The sequence below is a fragment of the Daucus carota genome, chromosome 7 (genome assembly GCF_001625215.2).
Source record: "Daucus carota subsp. sativus chromosome 7, DH1 v3.0, whole genome shotgun sequence".
NCBI classification, from domain to species: domain Eukaryota; kingdom Viridiplantae; phylum Streptophyta; class Magnoliopsida; order Apiales; family Apiaceae; genus Daucus; species Daucus carota.
The window spans coordinates 926,457-947,459 of record NC_030387.2 but is presented as its reverse complement, the minus strand read 5'-3'; the positions used below and the strand labels follow the sequence as shown (position 1 = coordinate 947,459).

The following is a 21,003-nucleotide window of genomic DNA, read 5'->3' as shown; positions in this document are numbered from 1 at the left end:
AGTTTGTTTTTGGTAGAAGTACTTCAATAATAAAAGAATTATTTTTGATGCTTTTGTTTTCAAAATTTCTGGTTTCTGTTCTTCGTCAGATTTTGAGCAACGTAAGTGAAAAAACAAAATGAAAAATGTTACATGATTAGGGTGGGCGGAGTGCGGGGCGTTTTTTCGATAAGACCGAAATCAAAATCACTTCAAAATGCAACTTCGTGTTATGTTTCAATTTTCTGCGAGAGTCAAAATTTGAAGTTGCGTTTTCAACTGAAAACCACAATTTCAAGTTGTGTTTTCAGTTGAAACCACAATTTAAAATTTGTAAACACGACACAAAGTTGCGTTTTGAAATGATATTATAAATCATTTTTTTAGCAAAGTGTTAATGAAAATTTTTATGGTGACATTTGGGACCGATACCCAAAAAAGACCGCACACGCTACTTCATACTTGAGCTCTTTATAATCCGAGGGTAAATGATCCCGTACAATAAAAAACGTTGAGATAATAATAAATAATATCTATTAACATTTATTTTAAGTTAATGACAGTGTTTGTAACTCATATTGATAATTCATATATTTTGGTTATACTCTGAATTAGATTAGATAAAGATAAAATGATATATATACATTCTTAATTAAACAAGAATCCTCATTATCGTGAGAAATAAGATTTAATCTTACAAATCACATATTTTTGATATTATAATAATTAAATCTCAGTCACATAAGTCTTTCTATATCTTTTTCATCTCTATACGCACGCATATATATATAATTACAAATTTGGTATTTGCGTTTGTGGTGGTTATGTGGTGAATACCGGTGACGATGACGATGATTTTTGGTTGTTGCATGAATAAACGTGGTGATTCGTGCTGAGTTACGATTTATGTTGGAATTTTACAGTTTGACGATAGATTTAGAAATTTTATAAGTTGTGTAGATATTTTATAGGGTGTGTTGATGGTGATGATGTCCATAAATAATTTTATTAAGATGCTAGTGATTTGTGTTTGATCGGTAGTTAAAATTAGAGATGGTGGTGATTTTTCGCAAAATGTGGCGATTATAATTATATTTTACAATATTCTTAATTTTTTTATATACCTAATTCATATTAATAACCGGAAGTTAAAAAAAGTTAGAGTTTTGGATCTCAATAACTAGTTGATTTTTGTATATTTATTACATTATCATTATTTATCTATTATATAGTCATTTTTCTGGTCAAAATAGATCTCATTTGGCTAAATTAAAGTTAAATTCCATAATATTTATATCATAAAATTATTATTTATATTAATTCTTTCTTGAATATATTATTGATTATATATTTATTTCATTAAATTATTTAGTATAATTGATAATCAGACTCTATTATATTTATTTTTTCAGCTCTATTTTATCTACATGCTTAAATATTACTCCCTCCGTCTCAATTTATAGGTCCCTTTTGGAAAGAAAATTTGTTCCAAAATAGTTGTCCCTCTCTTCTTTCAATACAAATTTATTTACATATTAATTGTGATTTTTTTGAAACTCAATATTATTCTCAATTCTCAATGCACTAAATCCCTATACTATTGTGATTTTTTTGAAACTCAACTATATTCTCACTTATCAATGCACTAATTAATGATACATGAGATAAGATTTGATCTAACCAACTTTTTTTTTAATATGCGTCTTTATTCCAAAATGGACCTATAAATTGAGACTGAGATAAGATTTTATCTAACCAACTTTTTTTTAATATGCGTGTTTATTCCAAAATGGACGTATAAATTGAGACCGAGAGAGTATCACGTAAACAGCCATTTTATAAAAAAAGGTATAAAAGGAGATAAAAAAGGAAACCGGGTCAACCCAGCACCCGTTACTGACAAGTACATCGTATTGTTGCAGTCCTCCTGACACGAACAACATATACTTACACACATACTTACAAAACAACCACCTCAACCGGACTTGCGAAAATGAACTGGTACCATCGTTTCCCGATTTCACCTCCTACTTAAACTACTCTCTCTCTCTCTCTCTCTCTCTCTCTCTCTCTCTCTCTCCCTTCCCTCTCCCTTCCCTCTCTCCCTCTCTCTCTCTCATTATACATCTCTCTCTCTCTCGCTAGGGTTTTGATCTATTTTAATACTTTGATCTATGCAATGACGGTATCTAATGTACGCAGGGATCAGCTCTTTTCCTAGTTTTCTTAAGGATTGAATCCAGCTTTCTGTCATCATGTTCGAAGCGCACGTAAGGACTTTCTGTTTTATTTTTTTATTTGTGTATCTCAACAAGTTATGATTATTTATTTTTCTATTAATTATTTGATGAGTTAAATTGGAGTGAATCATGAGTTGCAACTAAAATATTCGGCACGAGTGGTAGCTTTGTATTTGATGTTAATGAGTGTCACTGAGATAGTGAGATTGATGAACTTCAGCCTCCTTGGTGATTGATAATGAGGAAAATTGTCGAAAAAGGAGTTATATAGAATGCGGGTTTTACGCAGAATTTTTTTTTCTCTTATCAGAACAAGTTGTAGAAATTCATTATTATTTGATGATTAATTTTGAGTGAATTGAGTTGCAAATTAATAATTTGGCACGAATGCGACTTATATTAATCGACTACATTCTTCTCTATATTTTCTTGGTGATTAATGATGAGAAGTATAGAATGTTTGTATATATTAGATTGCTAATGTTTATCATCAACTAAACAATCTATTTATTAGTCCAGTGTATTATTTTTTTACTTTTACTTTAACTGGTCCCTCCCCTGCTCACTTCGTTAGCTTTAACAACTGAAGGTTGTTCCGTAACGTAATATCGTTTTCAGTCATGTTTATGTGACAAATCTACTTGTTCCATTTTACTGCTCACATGTTATCAAACATTTACTCGGATATAGGTTTTGCATCTGCTTCGAAGATATTTGGGTGAATATGTTCATGGTCTTTCAGCAGAGGCTTTGAGGATTAGTGTATGGAAAGGTATGTTTGAACAATTGACTATTGGTATTTTATTTGTGTGAGAAATTCACGTGGAATAGTAGTTGCTTAAATCTTGATGATGGAACTTGGAACTTAAGAAGCAATGAGCATAGTTTTATGATAAATGGTGCAAAGATGTCTTCCCCTGCATAAGCATCAGTGCGGACCCGGGATCCCTAACCCTAATTAGATCCTGAGTTTTATAATGATAGTAGTATGCTGCTTTCTTTTCAACAACAGATGCCCAGCTGTGTTGGTTTCATACTGGTTGTGAATATTTGGCCAATGGTTCAACCTTGATAAGATTATACCTTTTCTTAAGAATAAGTAAAGAAGACATTTTGGGGATGATGGGGGGAGTAGTAGAAGACTCTGTGTTTTCCGGTGCTTTCTGTTATTCTTTATTCTAATATAGTATGTTATTTTGATCACTTATTAATTTTTTGTTTGTAGTTAAATTTCTCTGAATTTAATAGCATATATCTTTGTAATCCACTATATCTATACTATATTATTATAACTGAAATAGGGTATAATTGGTTGGTTGGTTAACACACTATTCATAATAACGAATAATCTACTATAATAATTAATTGATTAGACTCCTTGCAAAATAATACTCTCAATCTCTTCAAGTGTCTATGATAGTATACACTTCACAAAATAATACTCTCACTCTTTATTCCACCTCTACTAATATTTTGCTATTACATAGTGACCATAATAGTTTAAACTTTACATAAATAAATTAATTAATTAATTTAACTACTTGCAAAATCATAAAATATAAATAAATTCTTGAAATCAAAATATTGACAACTTAGCTTAAACGTACAAGAACTAAAATTGAAAAAAACTTTTTTTATCTTCAAAAATTCCAAACTAATAGGCTAAATAGGATACATAAATTTAATTTTTACCGACATTTGCAATTGTTTCTATTTTCAACTGAAAAATAGAATAAAAATACAAACAACTTAACTTGAATCTACACGAATTAAAATTAAAATTGAACAAAAAGACGATTTTTTTTTATCATGGAGGTTTTTTTAAAATTCCAAAATGATAAACTAAATAACATACATAAATTCATTTTGCACCGTTACATAAACTGATTCAGTTAAAAAGGTGTTGATTTAGTAATATATAAAATATTATTTTTCATAAATATTATTATCAAAAAATACGAGGCACTTTACTGGATTCCATTATGAAATTAATAAGATAAAATATATTTTTAATAAAAAATATTGAAAATAATTTATCTTGACCCGAGTTCAAACGGGATAGAAGCTGTATATATCATTTCTGGAACTTATTTATACAACTAGATATAAGTATTTTTAGACTAGGTTAAGACCGTGGATACGAGTGCCGTGAAGAAATTTGATCCCCCTCTCAAGTAGGCTCCTTGTTGCATCACTTATAAGGTTTGTAATTTGGTTTAATCACTTTGTACTCAAACTGACTATTGGTAAAGTATCAGGCAAGCTATCAGTTGGCCTGTTATTGTGACAAAATAGTGGATTTTACTCATTTAATCATGTTTGCACAGGAACTCAAATGACCTTGTTTCTTTTTTATTAGTTTTGTTGATTTATGTTTCTGTTGTAGTCACTAATTAGTTTGCCACATTTGATATTTGATATTTTTATTTTGATGTTACTCATTTATTTGATCTACATATCTTGTAGGCGATGTGGTTCTTAAAGACTTAAAATTGAAAGCCGAGGCCCTTAATTCACTGCAACTTCCTCTTACCGTCAAAGCTGGATTTATTGGCACAATAACGCTCAAGGTACTTGATTTCGTGACAGGGTTAAGAATGTTAAAAATGGTCAGCAAAGGGATAGAATAATTAGATCTTATATATGTGCGCAGAGAATTAATTATATTCATAGATGTTCTATGCTTTATAGTAATTGAATGGGTAAAATGTGTTGCAGATCAAGGAGATGAACGTTCACTAGTGCTAGCAAGGAGAGTAAAAGTTGAAAGTTTAAATAATAGAGAGTAAAAGTTGAAAGTTTTAATAATATTTATATTCTGCTATGATCGAGAAATCATTAATGTTTACAAAGTCCTATATTTAGGATTTTACATGTTAGTTAAGTCTTACGCTTTAGGATTTCACTCCTACAATCAAGATATTATTATATTTCCAGGTTTGCTTGATTATTGAAATTAAGTTTGTTTTAATTCTATATACTCTTGTAGTACATTATAATAACAGCAATAACAACACTAATACTACTATTAATAATATTTAACTACTATAATAAAAAATTTACATAAGTGTAATAAAATCATGCAACTAATTCAAAAAAAATATAATTTATCATTATAGATAATGTAAAATGATTGATTTTAGTTGCCTACTTTCTTGCTCTTCTTTTGGTGCTTTTAGTCGTTCACCTTTGATATATTTTTTTTCGGATGCACTTGTAATACCAGAGTCCAATAATAGAACATGTAAGAACTATTTGTTAGGCCGTAACTTAAATGACTATTCATTTTGGCGTCACTCTTTTATGAGGGAGATCCCAAGTCATATGGTGAACATTAGTCCAATTTAAGCTTGATGATTACAATGGTCTTTTAATTCTTCTTATAATTTAAGCTCCAGTAATTGTGGAAAATAACACAATGATCTTGGTGAGCTGTAGTTAGCATGTGGAAATTCACAATGATCTACAACTGAATATGTGACTCTTAGATATAGTCTTCAATTTTATATTATGCAGTGCCAGGGCTTTTTTTTTTTATAACCCTTTTTGTTATGGTATCTATTTAAGCTTCGGAATTCAGTTGTGTGCTAAGCCTAAAGCAATTCATTTCAAGTCTGGCACTTATGATGCAATTTTAAGGAATTTGCCAATTTTGACAATCTGACATGTTACATTCAATTGATGGATAGTTGATTTGTTTAGAAATCAGTTGATTCCAAATTCACTTTGCAGTGATTGTTTTTAGTGACTTAAATGGAGGGCTATTTTGTTTACTTGTTTTCACATCATTACAAGTTTTGACAATATAGGTTTGACTTGTAACCGAAAGAAATAGGATCCCCATTGAAGAATTTTTCAAGTACCTTTCCTAATGAGTGATTTCTTGGTATCTGAACATGTCTTCCTTTAGTATTAATCATATATGATCATTTAAGGAATACTAGAATCCTAGGCAGGTTATTATAAAGTACATAGAGGATACATTCATCCAGGTTTATAAAGAGGCGAACCTATTATGAATTCTTGTTTGAATACTTAACTACCTGAAGACTAACATTATCGTTAGAGCCAGCAGAATTTCTACTCTGATATGGCAGGCGAGTAACAGAAAATTCTCTCTAATGAAAATAGCCACCTAAAAAATAAGAGACCACTCCTATCAAACTAAAGGGACAGAACACATTTTAGCTATCATCTTGAGTTAATTTGCTCTCTCATTTTAATATTAGGAAGCATTTAACCCACCTTATTTAAAGCTATTGCACTTGGATGCATTTGTAGAATCATGTATGATACATATGGTTTACTCCTTACAATATATTTGTTAAAACAATAGGTTCCTTGGAAAAGTCTCGGAAAGGAACCTGTAATTGTGCTCATTGATCGTGTGTTTGTTCTTGCTCGTCCTGCACCTGATGCGAGGTCTGTAAAGGTAGGGAATGCATACTATGTTCGAAGTATGTATTTTTTTCTTAACTAACAGATACCCAGTTTCTTGGGATGATTATGTCCTTTCTTGTAGGAGGAGGATCGAGAAAAACTTTTTGAAGCAAAGCTTCAACAGATTGAGGTGAATCTCCTATTCATCAACAACGTTTTCTTTTGGAACAGAATTGTATACAAAATTTGAAGTATGCATGTGCATATATGTCTTCACCGTGAATCAAAAAACCCTTGACCTCTCGCTACCAAGGGTGATTGGTATCCATCGGGCACAATGCTAGGGATACATCGATGATGCTTGTTCCGGTTTTCCCTTTGACACATTAGTTTTAAAACGAGTTTGAGCAAGCTTTTCTTATCACCTTTATTTTATTTTTCATTCTTCACACACACACACACACACACACACATATATAGACACACACACACACATAATGCTGGCAATTTATAGTAGTTCAGTAGTTCTGATCTTTTTTATTTGTAATGGAATTAGCTCGGAGTATGTTTAACTATCGGGCAACTTTTAGCATGCTCAGAAATTCATGTTCCTATTGCCAGTCCGAGTACATGTGTTATATTTTTCTTTATGTTATGTGATAGTATTCTAAAATCCGAGTCTGTAGAGCTCCAACATTCGGAACAACTTTCTTTTTCTACCTCTAGATGTTATTAATTAGCTACTTAAGTTGTTCAGTGAGTAGTTTTTTCTTCTGGCTAGCCGCTAGGTGTCACTTATGTTTGTCTGTGTATATACTGATATTCGTGTGAATTTAAATTCCTATTGCATGCAGGAAGCTGAATCAGCGACACTTGAAGCGATTTCAAGATCAAAAGTTGGAAGTGTATGCCTTCAAATGTTTATGCTAGGCTTTATTCATTTAAGGATGTTTACCTGTTATAGAATTTATTTTGGTTGACTAATTACTTGGACTGCCTGAACTGATTTTGTATATAATAACAATTCTTTGATATATATTGAGTAGGTCCAAATTCATTCCTCGGACTATCTCTTAAAAGTTTCTTGGCATGTCATATATTAGGTCGCTGGATGTCGTCTTTATTTTTGCTAAAAGAAATGATTCATTGTCCTTGATGGGAATTTTTACGTAGGAAAATATTAATTTGGCCGGAAAGATCCAGTCTACTGGACTGGACTATGATTTCATACATGGTGATTAAACAGAATCATGCTATAAACGATCGTCTTGATAACCTGGCTATTTATGTGAAAAAATCTTCTGCATATACAAGCCACATATATTCATAAGCTTGTTTGTTCCCCTAGGGTTGGTAGCAAATTGTTGAAGTGAATTTACCCCTTTAAATTGTACACACACACACACACACACACACACACACACACACACACACACACACACACACACACACACACACACACACACACTAATAGCAGGTGCAGCAATTAAAATGTATATTACCTGTATGTTAGAGTAAGCTCATAATACTTAAGGATTTCGTTCAGTTCTACCATTCCTCTTAGGTTTTAGTAAAAAGACGAATTATTAAACATTTCACAATAATTGTTAAACACTGATTGTGGGGCTCCCATTATGCCATGTACTCAAGTACAGGTTTAACGTCCAACCGACGTTAAACATTGTGTTTACTTTTTAATCTATTGGTAGGTTTCAGTATTCTATTAAAGTGTCTGATCACTGTGTTAACTTTTTAATTTATTGTTAGGTTTTAGTATTCTATTAGAGTGTCTGATTTGGGGATTTATCTGCGTGATTACTCTTTAGCAGTCACCAGCAGGAAATTCATGGCTGGGTTCGTTGATTGCTACAATAATTGGGAATCTGAAGATAACCATTAGCAACGTACATGTCAGATACGAGGACTCTACAAGGTTAGTAGTCATGCATCTTTTTGATATTGAACTACCCTATAACTTTCATGTATCCACGCAACATTTTTATGTCCCAATCAACCATATTTTACTGAAAGTGCATGAAAAGGCGCAAGTTTTACTGAATGTTTCTCTGCTGTAGCAATCCTGGACATTCATTTGCTTGTGGTGTTACTTTGGCAAAGCTTGCTGCGGTTACGATGGATGAGCAAGGAAATGAAACGTTTGATACCAGTGGCGCTCTAGATAAGTTGCGAAAGGTTGGCCTCGTTTTCTTTTAATTTATTTGATTACAGATTAGACTGTAATTGTAGTTTCTGTTCTTTTTTCCCTGAGGTTTAACTTGCGCCTTTTCATGCACTTTCAGTAAAATATGGTTGATTGGGACATAAAAATGTTGCGTGGATACAACATTTTCATATATATGTTTGTCAAGCTTTTAAAGATGTTCCATTTGTGTTTAAACTGATGTAAAAGATTACAAACTTCTTCAAGATCGTTTGATGTTTAGAACTTATTAATGACGAGAGTACAAGATAGTCTTGTTAACACATCAAACAACTTATATGTATTTGCTTATAACAGCTCAGCACATTAAGCTTAGCAATATCAAATATTCTGACTTGTAAAAGCTACAATGATGCTCATATATGCTTACTGTGTACCAGACACTATATATAAGAGGTTGTATCATGAAGGTTTTGCTGTATGCTTCCTGTAACACCCCAAACCTAAGCCCTCATGCCTTTGAGTAAGCATTTCACCTTATTAGGATGACGCCTTTTAGCCCACAAATTGAGTAAACCCCTGGTGGTGTGTAAGGGGTCGTTTGGTTCGAGGAGTGATATGGGGTTGGAATGAGGAATCGGGTTAAGTTGGTATGGGTTTGAGGTATCATAACTGATATCATGTGTTTGGTTGAGTGCTAAAATCAATATATACAATTTTTGTAAAAAATAAGTTGTTAATTTATATTAGTTAAAAAAATTAAAAAAATTATATTGTTATATATTTTTGAATCATTGATTTAATTTTGTATCAAATATTAATATTTCATTACTTAAATAGAAACAAAAAAAATTAAAAAATTAATGCATCTCATACCTCCATTTCATACCCACCTCCCCACTTGGGTATTAAAAACTCATACCTTGGGGGTTTAAGGTATGAGTTTCAAATTTTATTTTTTCCAACCAAACATCAGGTATGAGTTTGGAATGGACAAACCCCATACCTGATTCCAGATATCCATGAACCAAACGACGCCTAAAGCATCTATGTCTGGGAAATACCATTTGTAGCACCCCAAACCAGAGCTCACATACCTTACCTATAGTGGCTACCAACCAGCCAGTCTAAAAGAACTAGCAATCTTGTACACATTAGTTGTAAGCTTGTGCTTGAAAAGCATTTAAACTTACCTTACTCACGAATGTTGGATGCTATGTAGCCATACCCTTATCTTTCATAAAGGTGCTGATTCTGGTGTCTGCACCTATAGTTGATAGCAAATAGACACTGGCCCATCACACCAAGCACTACCTATTGCATTGTTTAAAATCATCCAACCTAAATGTGTGTGTGTGTGTTTGCGGTGTAATATAACTGCTAATCATCATGTGGCCGTTTGGCTAAACTTATTTTTCAGAAATAAGGGCTTATTTCTAGAAAAAAGTATACAAAACTCGGGTTTGGGCCCTAAATAACCAAATTTGGGGTGGAAATGCCCCAAATATCAAAATACCCGAAAGATGGCCCTCACTGACCAATAGAGACGCTGCTCGTGTAGCGTTTTTATTAAAAAAAACAAAAACGCTACATCGTGTAGCGTCTTCCCTAATTTTATTTTTAAAAAACATTAAAACGTTAGACGCACCGGCGTCTTAACATATAAATATACACAAAACGCTAATGCCACAAGCGTCTTCATTTAATATACACCCTCAATTCAAACAAAACTGCTTTACTGTTATAAGTTCAATGCTTGATCTTTATTGATTCTTAATAAAATAAAAAAACAAAACGCTATTGCCAGAAGTGTTTTGCCTTAAAACCATAATTTTGTTTTTTTAATTTGTTTGAATGAAAACTGAAATGGTTTAAAATGAATTAAAGCCTCACATTAATTTAATTTAAACTAAAGTATAAAATTAAAACACTAATTTTAAATGAATTAAAACACTAATGTATTTTGTTTTAATTTGTTTGAATGAAAAATAAAATGGTTTAAACTTAATTAAAGTCTCGCAATAATTTAATTTAAACTAAAGTACAAACTAATCATTCTGTAAGCCAAACCTAAACCCTAAATGTTAACTATTGTAAATTAATTTATTCCGCCGACGTCTCGGCTTTAGGGCCTTCGGCCCTGCAGCCTCGCATTAATTAGGGTTTAGGTTCGAGGGAGTAGGGCCTACCGGCCCTACACCCTCAATCCTAAACCCTAACCAACAGCCAATTTAATATACAGTACGAATTAATCATTCTGCAACCCAAACCTAAACCCTAAATGTTAACGATTGTAAATTTATTTATTCTGCCAGCGTCTCGGCTTTAGGGCCTTCGGCCCTGCAGCCTCGCATTAATTAGGGTTTAGGCTCGAGGGAGTAGGGCCTACCGGCCCTACACCCTCAATCCTAAACCCTAACCGTCGGCCATTTAATATACAGTACGAATTAATCATTCTGCAACCCAAACCTAAACCCTAAACGTTAACGATTGTAAATTTATTTATTCCGCCAGCGTCTCGGCTTTAGGGCCTTCGGCCCTGCAGCCTCGCATTAATTAGGGTTTAGGCTCGAGGGAGTAGGGCACCCTCAATCATAAACCCTAACCGTCGGCCAATTTAATATACAGTACGAATTAATAATTCTGCAACCCAAACCTAAACCCTAAATGTTAATGATTGTAAATTAATTTATTCCGCCGGTTTCTCGTCTTTAGGGCCTTCGGCCGGCAGCCTCGCATTAATTAGTGATACATTAAAATCTATTGTATCACTCGAATCAGTTGAATTGCGCTTGAATCAGTTGGAACTTGGAATCCTCACTTACATTCAGTTGGAATGGGTTAATACTCAGCTGGTGTTAACAGTTGGAGAAGGCCCAAATGTTTATACATACTAATAAGGTAAAGCGCAAAGCGCTAGTTCACTTAGCGTTTTAATTTTTATTTGAACTATAACAACGCTTATGCGTGTAGCGTTTTGTGTAATAATAAAATGCTACTGCGCTTGCGTCTCAAATGGGTATTGAGGGCCATTTTTACAAAAATAGTTATTCGGGGCATTAAGTCTAATATTTGCGTTAATCAGGGCCATTATACACAAAACTCTACTTTTCTCAGAAATAAGTCCTTAAATTTTTTTGTCACGAATATGAAACACCTCTTTGACATTTATATCCAAAAATTTATAAAAATATACAGTTTTTTAAAAAGGGCTTAGATCTTTAAAAAATTGGTCGCCAAACAGGCACATGATATATATATATATATATATAGGCATATATATATATATATATAGGCCAACATTCCAGAGAGGGACTCCTTATATGGAGTTACATAGTGCGCCACTATAAATCATCAATTTTATTATAAATTCTGTTATAGAATACATATAAAACGTGATTCTAATATAGAATACTATAAAATATATCTATTTTAAATAATTTAACACTTAAAATTTGATGAAAAAAAGTATATTTTCGAAACTGATTCTACAACAGAATAATTCTTTATGATTATTATTATGTCATAGAATCATGTTGAGATATTGCATAATTTTAGATGATCTTTGGAATAAAAAAATTGTATAACTTCGTTTTCGGTTTAATAATCAAAATTTGCAATTATATTTCATAAAAAATATAATAGAATATATATTATGTATATATTTATAATGGTGTGCTACGTAACTCCATATAAGAGGATATGCTATGGAGTGCTACCCTATATATATATATATATAGAGAGAGAGAGAGTCTTATTCTACGACAAACCCCCTTATTCTACAAACTCAAAACCTACTTGATATATCACTAAATTCTAAAACACATATTACTAATATCTACACCTCCATCTTCCCCTCCACCTTCACCTCCATCTCCATCTCTGCCTCCTCCTCCGCCGCCGCCTTTCACTTGCAACCCCAGTTGTCCTCTGCATCTCTGGCAAAACTACACCGCCTCGAATCACAGCCCTATCCCGTTCTCCCTCTGTCGAGATCCACCTCCTCTGCCGCCCATGTCTCCCTCCTCCGCCATCTCAGTCACCTTCTCTGCCGCCCCGCTTCCCTTGTCGTGCCCTTCCCCCTCCATGCTCCCGCCCTTCCATGTCCATCACCTCCACTATCTCCACCCTCGTTATTACCACCAGGATTGATAACAAGCACGGGTATGGAGGTTATTAATTTCTGGAGATTTTCACCAATTTTTGCAACACAGATCATTAATTTTTAAAGTGATAATCACTAATTTGTAAAGCGAAAATCACTAAAGTATATAGCAGGAAATCTAGCAACTTTGCTCACTGGCGGGACTGAGTGGAGGGGTAGTAATGTGGTGGTTGGGATCGGGATGGGTAGTTAGATGAAGTAAGATCAAGGTGGTAGCCGTGGTGAGTTTCGGGGAGGGGAGAGATGAAAGTGGGGTTGCCAAAAGAGATGAAGATGGAGTTAATAGATAGTGTAAAATAAGAGGTTTTTAGTTTGTATTTAATAGTTAGTTTATATTTGATCACTAGCCTATATATACATATATGTATATATATATAGGGTCTAAGTGGGGCCTAGTAGGGGCGGGGCGGGGTCTAGTGGGACAATGGTGGGGCCAAGTTTTGGCTCTTAAGGCTGTCTGGAGCATGTCCGGGGCCTTTGCGGAGCCTTGGCGAGGCCCTAGCGGGCCCAAAATGGATTGAGTGGGGGCGAGGGCGGGCCCAAGGTGGGTGATGACATATAGGGGGTGGGTGATGACATATAGGGGTGGGTGATGTCATTTAGGTATAGTTTCTCTTGGTTTGTATTCTAGTTTTTATTTTAGTGGTTTTTATTTGAACAATTGCCTATATATATATACAGGCTAGTGCTCAAATATAAACCAAAATTAAAATAGAAACTAGAAATTAATTCTCCTTTTCCTCTGGTCTTCCACTCTGATCCTAGGCCTGTCTTTTATCAAAGAATTGTGTATATTGGAAAAGAGTAATATTATTCTCTAATTGTATTTGTTCAATGGTGAGGACTGAGGAGGGATGACTGTTGGTTTTGGTGAAGTGTCGTAGAATTTAGAAACATCATTTACACTCTTATGATATGTGATACAAGTATGTCTAAACACTTTCAACACAAATGATATGTCCACTATCCAGCTTGTTTACCGAATGAGTTTTAGGCTTCACAAGTAAGGTAGTTGTATATTCACTTCAATAGTATCTCATGTAGTCAAAAATTCTGCTAACTATATCTTTTCAGCCCTTTCCTTATTTCTGATACTTGTTATGTTTTGTTATCTATTTTTGGTTATAATTACATTTGAGATGAACTACCGCTAGAACTCATTTGTTCCTTTTGTAGTCTGTGCAATTGGGAAGGCTTGCTATGTACCACGATTCCAACCAGCTCCCATGGAGCTTGGATAAGAAATGGGAAGATCTTACTCCTAGAGATTGGACTGAGGTATGCTCTGATTCTTTTGACTGGAAAATGGCGGTGGCATGGATTGTTGAAACATCACAAAATGACTCATTTTACCATTTCTAAGAACATTGTTTTGTAATCTAGATTTTTGAAGATGGTATTAATGAATCTGGCGAAGGTGGGGAAACAGTGTCTAAATGGGCGCAGGATCGCAATTATCTAGTTTCACCTATCAACGGAGACCTCAAGTATCACCGATTAGGCAATCAAGAGAAGAGTAATCTTGATGAGCCATCAGAGAAGGTTTCTCTGATCCTTAGTGATGTGTCCCTAACAATCACCGAGGTGCTAAACCCTTACTTGTGTACATCACTGATCTGTTTTCTTTGATATTTTTCTTTCCTTCTGTTTATAATTATTTAAAATATTGTATTGAACAGAAGTCATTCTCGATGAGATTTGCTGACATACTGTTTTACGATATCATAATTAAGAGGATAAGAATTAATGCTCTCTCTGTTGGGCTGTCTCAATTATTTTGGTTCTATGTGAAAGAAAGAAAGTAAACAAGAAGCAAAACAAAATATTGCGTACTTGATGAAGTGTCTTATAGTTTTACCCCGTAGTATTAAATCCAAGGACCTGGTTTTAATGATGGTTGATTATTGTCCTTTGCTCATGCTCTTGGTTTTTCTCTAGTCTGCTGATAAACTGAAGAAAAACTGATCTGTTCAGGTTGAATTTTCAGTTGATTAAATAGTGAATGATTTATTATCTCTTGATCTTCTTGTAGGCTCAGTATCATGATTGGATTAGACTCTTTGAGGTTTTCTCAAGATACAAGGCATATCTCGAGGTTTCTCATATCAGACCAGTGGTGCCAGTTTTAGAAAACCCCAAGGCTTGGTGGCGTTATGCTGCTCAAGCTAGTCTGCAGCAGAAGAGAATTTGGTAAACTACAGCAGTCAATTAAATGTGTATCGGTAGTTTAAGCCATTCTAATTATTTTATTGGCCATATTGTGAACTGGAATACATACTTATTTCATTATTTCTAGAATTTATTAGAACAACTAATAATTAAAAACATTAAATTTTCAATGCTTGGATATGATATTCCAATCTTCTTTACCATGCACAAGCATTCTAAAAATGGCAGACAATTTGGTATTGGAAGTAGTATTTCTTTTTGATGACAGGGGAGAGCAATTGTAAGTGTGTCTTATTACTCTTTACCAACCATTCATATTTATATTTTCCAGCTACAGATTCTCTTGGGACCAGGTTCAATCTCTGTGTCATTTGCGTCGACGGTACATTCAGTTGTATGCTAGTTCTCTGCAGAAGATGTCAAATGTTGATAACAAAGAAATTAGAGACATAGAGAAGGATCTTGATCCCAAAGTAATTCTTTTGTGGAGGTATGAGGTCTATAAGTTATGTGAAAATGAATTTCATAGCTATTGTACTGTGCTTTTCATTTGTTTGGATAATGCATGTGACCAGAGATAATGTTTGCTTGAAGACCTTGTATTATTTCCAGCTTTGTGCTTGCACTTGCTACTTCTCTCTTTGACTTATGTGTACCTAAACAACCAGGATTTCTAAATTGCCATGGTTGGTTGTATAATCTGATGAACTTTGGTCGAATGGAACTTATGTTTGGAGACATAGTAATTAGTCACACACAGAAGGTATTCTAACAAAGGGCTTATTTCTTTTGGGGCGTACTGGGTTGTAATGGTCAACTTGGTTAGAAAATAGGCGGGAAAGAGAAAAATACAAGGATACAAATACAATCTATCTACACAAAGAATTGGCATGACAAGCAAATAATTTACAAGTTTATACAAAAATAGTTGTCAGTTCATAATTCAAATATTTCATGAATTCGTGATACATCATTCCGTTGTGATTAATAATGAGTATCACATACAAATCTTGACTTGGAAGTTAAGTATCGGAAATATTTGAAAACTAAATCTTGTCTAGGCCAAGTTGTGAACTTCCCACCACAACATAACTACTATAATGAAGGCAACACCTCCTTTTTTATAGCTCTTACCGTAAAGTTAGGACATATTGACACTCTTTACTTGCCTAGGATTGTATTTGTCAACATAAAATTCATTTGATATGCTTGAATATAATTACAGAATTCAAAATTTTGGAGTTCAATTGCAATTCCTATCTTTGAAATTACAAGAATTACAAATCCTCATGTATTGTTTTTGAATGTGTGGTCTTCTAAATCACAGAATTGAAATTCCCACACTCTTGGCATATCTGTATATACAGTATGCATTAAAAACAAGAAAGTTCAGTTCATCTTTGTTAACTTAAAATTATTAAATTGACTAAGAATTGTCCAGAGTTCATTACTAAGTACCTTTAAAAATAGAAAAAGAAGTATATACTATGTATTTAAGTATTTTACCTATGCCCATATAGAAGTAAATGTAAAACATAGTAAAATAATAACAAATACATAACTTTTAGCAATATGTGAATATACAAAATTATAAATAACTCATCTAAAAATTAATAGCTGTTCTACAAGTACAGACACTTAGCGATGGCTTTAAAAGAGTAAGTAGGAATGTTATCTCAATCTAAAGAAAAGGAATAACACTCATATATGAAGTTTTACATTGAGCCATTAAGAAGACAATTTTTTTTTTAAATTTTTAATTAAACAGTCCTATAAAATTGAAAATAATATGTTGCTAACACACCAATTTAAATATTATCTGGTTAATATGTACGCAATTTTTTAAAGAAATAATATATGATATCAAAATTTTATCCCGTGATTTGGGATTTTAGTACTTTTAAATTTTAAGTTTATTTTTGACAATTCAATTCCTTTTGTGTGTCTATATGAATATATACTTGAAACATAATGTAGATAACATGAATTCAATATTTTTAGTTGTATTATAGTTAAGTGTTGGTTTATTCACGTTGTTATGATTTATTACAACATAATGAATCACAAAATCGTAATCACCATTATTTTTTTTTTAAATTTGTAAAATAATTTTTAGCATCACAAACAATATTAATTAAGAAACTCATAGATTGAATTAAGTAGAAACTTTTCCATCATTATTTTAATATAAATTTATGAAATATGCGTGCATTAGGCCAAATATAAGTTATTATCAAATAATTCAAAATGCCTAAATACAATATAGAACTACTATTTCTCGAATAAAACTAAGATTATATCTCAATTTAAAGCTGCCTTGGTTCTCCTTCATCTTGTAGGTTGCTTTTTGGACGAACAAATTCTAGAGTAATTTCCAGAACCACAGCTAACATTCAATTATACTCCTAAGCTTACTATTTAACTTCATTTGTGGCACCTTCTCAAACTTATTCTTTGCGTCAGCATATCTCCTTGATATCATTAGTAGCAAATTAAGATTCTTAACATGTGGTCCATACACCAACAAATTATACATCCTCGATCATTCATCCATGTAAACAGTACTGAACTTGTATATAATAATCTACTTAACCATGAATTTGACAGGGTTAGTAACACCTAAAAGACACAGAAACTCAGGCAGTGACATTATACATAATTCGATGTACATTCCCGGCGAAATTTGGATTTTGCCACTTGCAGAAGAAGAGAGTTTTCCAATTTATGAATTGCCGAGCCAATAGTAACCCTGTCCACATGACTAATGACATATATTTGATACTCCCTTCTATATACTTGTCCACGGATAAAATTCCATGTTTTATTCAGTTCCATTATATAGTCTGATTAATTACAAAAATAGGTGTTATTTTTGGCATTAATTAACAAAATAAAAACTTAATATATCATATTAACTAAATGTGGACAACCTTTTTGGGTCAATGTAAAAAGTAAATCATGCCATTTAGAATGGGATGGAGGGAGTAACATATATATTTATTACATCAATCCATCATGAAGTAATGAAAAATTGGAAAAAAAGTGGTTAAACTGAGTACAATAGAATTAACTTTTCAAGTTTTATTTTGTAATTTACAAGTAAACCCCGAGTTCGGACTACCCTACTAGATGCAACACTGACACTGGTAGATGGCCACCAAGAAATGTTCCCCCTTGCGGAAACAAACCCTACAACTCAAACTGTCCAAACACTTTACCATCCACTTCACAATCACTTGGCCACTCCTTGGAGTTTCTAGATTTTTATAGTGAAGCTTAACATTTGTGGCTTAAGTGCCTGAATTGATATACTCAACAAGTTTTTGTTGCTCATATAATCCTATAACTGTCTTGTGCACTAATTTATATTTTCAATAAGCCCATTTTAAAAACTTTTCTGTTGCTTAAACTCAAGCTTGTTTTTAGAGATAAATACATACTTATAGAGATTAATCTGGTGCAGGTGATATCTGAAAGCATTCAGCCATTCACCCAAACAATTAACAAACTCTATTGTAAAACATTTCCAATACCATATTTTTGTGCTTAGACCATAAATCTGACAAGATTCACTTTCAATTTTAAAAGGGTACATGAGAAAAAGCTGCCAATACTCAGTTAATAGAACTTAAAGAGGTGCATGGAACAATGCTGCCAACACACAATTAATAAAATGAGTATTATCTGTATTATTCAAACCCCTCAATCCCAATGGAAAACACAATATGGATAGTGACTGGTAGAGAGGAGAGGACGTTGGTTGGTTAGACAATTCAACAGGGGATTATAAAGCTGCATACAGTGAGAAAACATCCGAAAACTTCAGTCAACTATGATTTGCAAATGAAGTAGCATAGATTTCATGATGACAACTGGTCGAATGAGAATACTACTGGAAAAATTTAATCTTGTCGATTTTATTTTTATTTTTTATCTTGGCCTTGCTGTGGTGTAAATGTTTATTGTATTTTACAACTAGGAGACGAACACTGCTATCATTTTTCTATTAATAATTCCCAAAAATTTTGGGGTGGACATTTACCTTCTGGAAGCTTTTGAGAAACATCATAGCATGTTTGACTCCGTCAATGAATCTTGGAGTAATGAAATATAAGTGGTGCATCGTGATTCTGAGGGATTAGGAGATCATCTAGACTTTATAAAATTTAAGTCAATATTATGTTTATCATCATTATTTGAATAGGATGGAAGAACAATTTCATTGTCAATGATCTCTACTCATATACAATAGGTTTTATGAGGATTCTTTTCATGAATGCCCTTGACCTTGTGAGTGCTTTTCATGCTCTATCAGAGCGTAAAAATTTGCATAGTGCGTTGCTAATTCTCGAAACCAACGTAAATATCTATTTGTATTGATTTTTAATATTTGGAATCGAGGTTTCCATCATCTCATTATACTATTGACATTCTTGTGATAATGCTAAACATGAGACAAGTATAGCATATCTACAACTACCGTTGTTTTAGAAGAAATCAATAAATATTGTTTTGTTGCTTCTCAATGCAAGTTAGTATAAATCAATTTGTAGTGACATTTTTTTAAGGTTGAACAGGAATAAGATAATAAAGTAAGGGGAGTGTTCCGTTAGGATGAAGAAACCAGAGTGAAACTTTCTTAATCTGTAGGTGTTGAAGTGTATTTAAGCACCCAATCTTTCATCTGATGATATATCTCTTTTTACTATGTTTTTGAATCCTTTTGAACATAGCTGTTGTGATTTGTCAATGAGTTGTCTTTCCATTACAAAAGCAGATAGACCCCTTAGTTGTGGTTGCGTTTCTATAAATTTAATTTTGTACTGCTATTTGTTCAGGCTTAAATAAGGCTCATTGCTGCGCTGCGGAGTTGCTTTGCATTTTTTATTTATTTATAAACCAGTGCCTCTTATTTTCAGAATCCTGAAATTCATTTTGGTTGATTACTTATGTCTTTGGCAGGTTTCTTGCTCATGCCAAAGCTGAATCTGTAAGATCTAAGGAAGAAGCTGAGCGGAGGTTGTCAAAAATGAAAAGCTGGTTTTCATTTAATTGGTTCGTTACTTAGACTCCTTCATTGCATTGGTTCACACGCATATGACAGAGCCAAAGTACAAAACTTTTTTGGGGCTGAGAGGGAGGGGGTGGTGGCATAGTTCATTTAGAGAATAAAAAAAGGTCAAGGATGTGAAGATTTTACAAAACCTCACTATATAATGCTTGTGCAAAGGTGTAAACCCGTGATCTGTTACTTGGACTTAGAGCTGTAATTCGAGTCGGGCGGCTCGCGAGCTCGGCCGGCTCGAACTCGTTTAACTAGGCTCGACTCGGCTCGTTTAGTTAAACGAGCCGAGCTCGGGCAAAGGTTCCGGCTCGTTTAATTAAACGAGCCGGCTCGACTCGACTCGTGAAATTAAACGAGCCGAGTTCGGGTAGAGGTTTAGGCTCGATTAAGTGTAAAATTAAACGAGCCGCTTGCCCGACTCGCTAAAACCGGCTCGTTTAGCTAAATGAGCCGGCTCTACTCGACTCATGAAATTAAACGAGTTGAGTTCGGGCAAGGATTTAGGCTCGATTAGTTAAACGAGCCGGCTCGGCTCGATTAACTTCAACTCGAATTATGCCCGGCTCGAAACTCGGCTCGCTCGGCCCGAATTACACCCCTACTTGGACTCTTCATTTTTCCTCGAGTACCCGTGTTGGAAACCCGACCCTTAGACATGGCCGTGGACAACTATTTTAGGCCAAAAACATGTAAATTTTTTGAAATGTTGCCTGAGTTGAATCTTGGATACATATTCATGTTGGACACTTCCAGTTGAGTCTGATTAACAAAGCCTGTTAATCTTACTCGGGTGAAACCAACCCAACTACTCAAATATAGTGCTAATTTCAGTATGGCTTCACAT

The 21,003-nt window shown here is 33.6% G+C and overlaps 1 protein-coding gene across 3 annotated transcripts in view; it reads left to right on the top strand.

The window, feature by feature from the left end:
- Positions 1 to 1,843: 1,843 nt before the first annotated feature.
- LOC108195777 (uncharacterized) overlaps positions 1,844 to 21,003 on the top strand; it is a 56,008-nt gene continuing 36,848 nt past the window's right edge. For 2 of the 3 annotated variants that reach the window (XM_017362726.2, XM_017362728.2), the window contains exons 1-14: positions 1,844 to 1,980; positions 2,182 to 2,249; positions 2,910 to 2,991; positions 4,686 to 4,789; positions 6,556 to 6,651; positions 6,742 to 6,789; positions 7,454 to 7,504; positions 8,426 to 8,532; positions 8,675 to 8,792; positions 14,102 to 14,203; positions 14,309 to 14,509; positions 14,958 to 15,115; positions 15,426 to 15,584; positions 20,057 to 20,149. In XM_017362726.2, coding sequence (XP_017218215.1) covers positions 2,235 to 2,249; positions 2,910 to 2,991; positions 4,686 to 4,789; positions 6,556 to 6,651; positions 6,742 to 6,789; positions 7,454 to 7,504; positions 8,426 to 8,532; positions 8,675 to 8,792; positions 14,102 to 14,203; positions 14,309 to 14,509; positions 14,958 to 15,115; positions 15,426 to 15,584; positions 20,057 to 20,149 — 1,334 coding nt within the window. In that variant the 5' untranslated portion in view covers positions 1,844 to 1,980; positions 2,182 to 2,234. The remainder of the gene's footprint in view (positions 1,981 to 2,181; positions 2,250 to 2,909; positions 2,992 to 4,685; positions 4,790 to 6,555; positions 6,652 to 6,741; positions 6,790 to 7,453; positions 7,505 to 8,425; positions 8,533 to 8,674; positions 8,793 to 14,101; positions 14,204 to 14,308; positions 14,510 to 14,957; positions 15,116 to 15,425; positions 15,585 to 20,056; positions 20,150 to 21,003) is intronic. The other variant, XM_017362727.2, reaches the window with a different exon arrangement.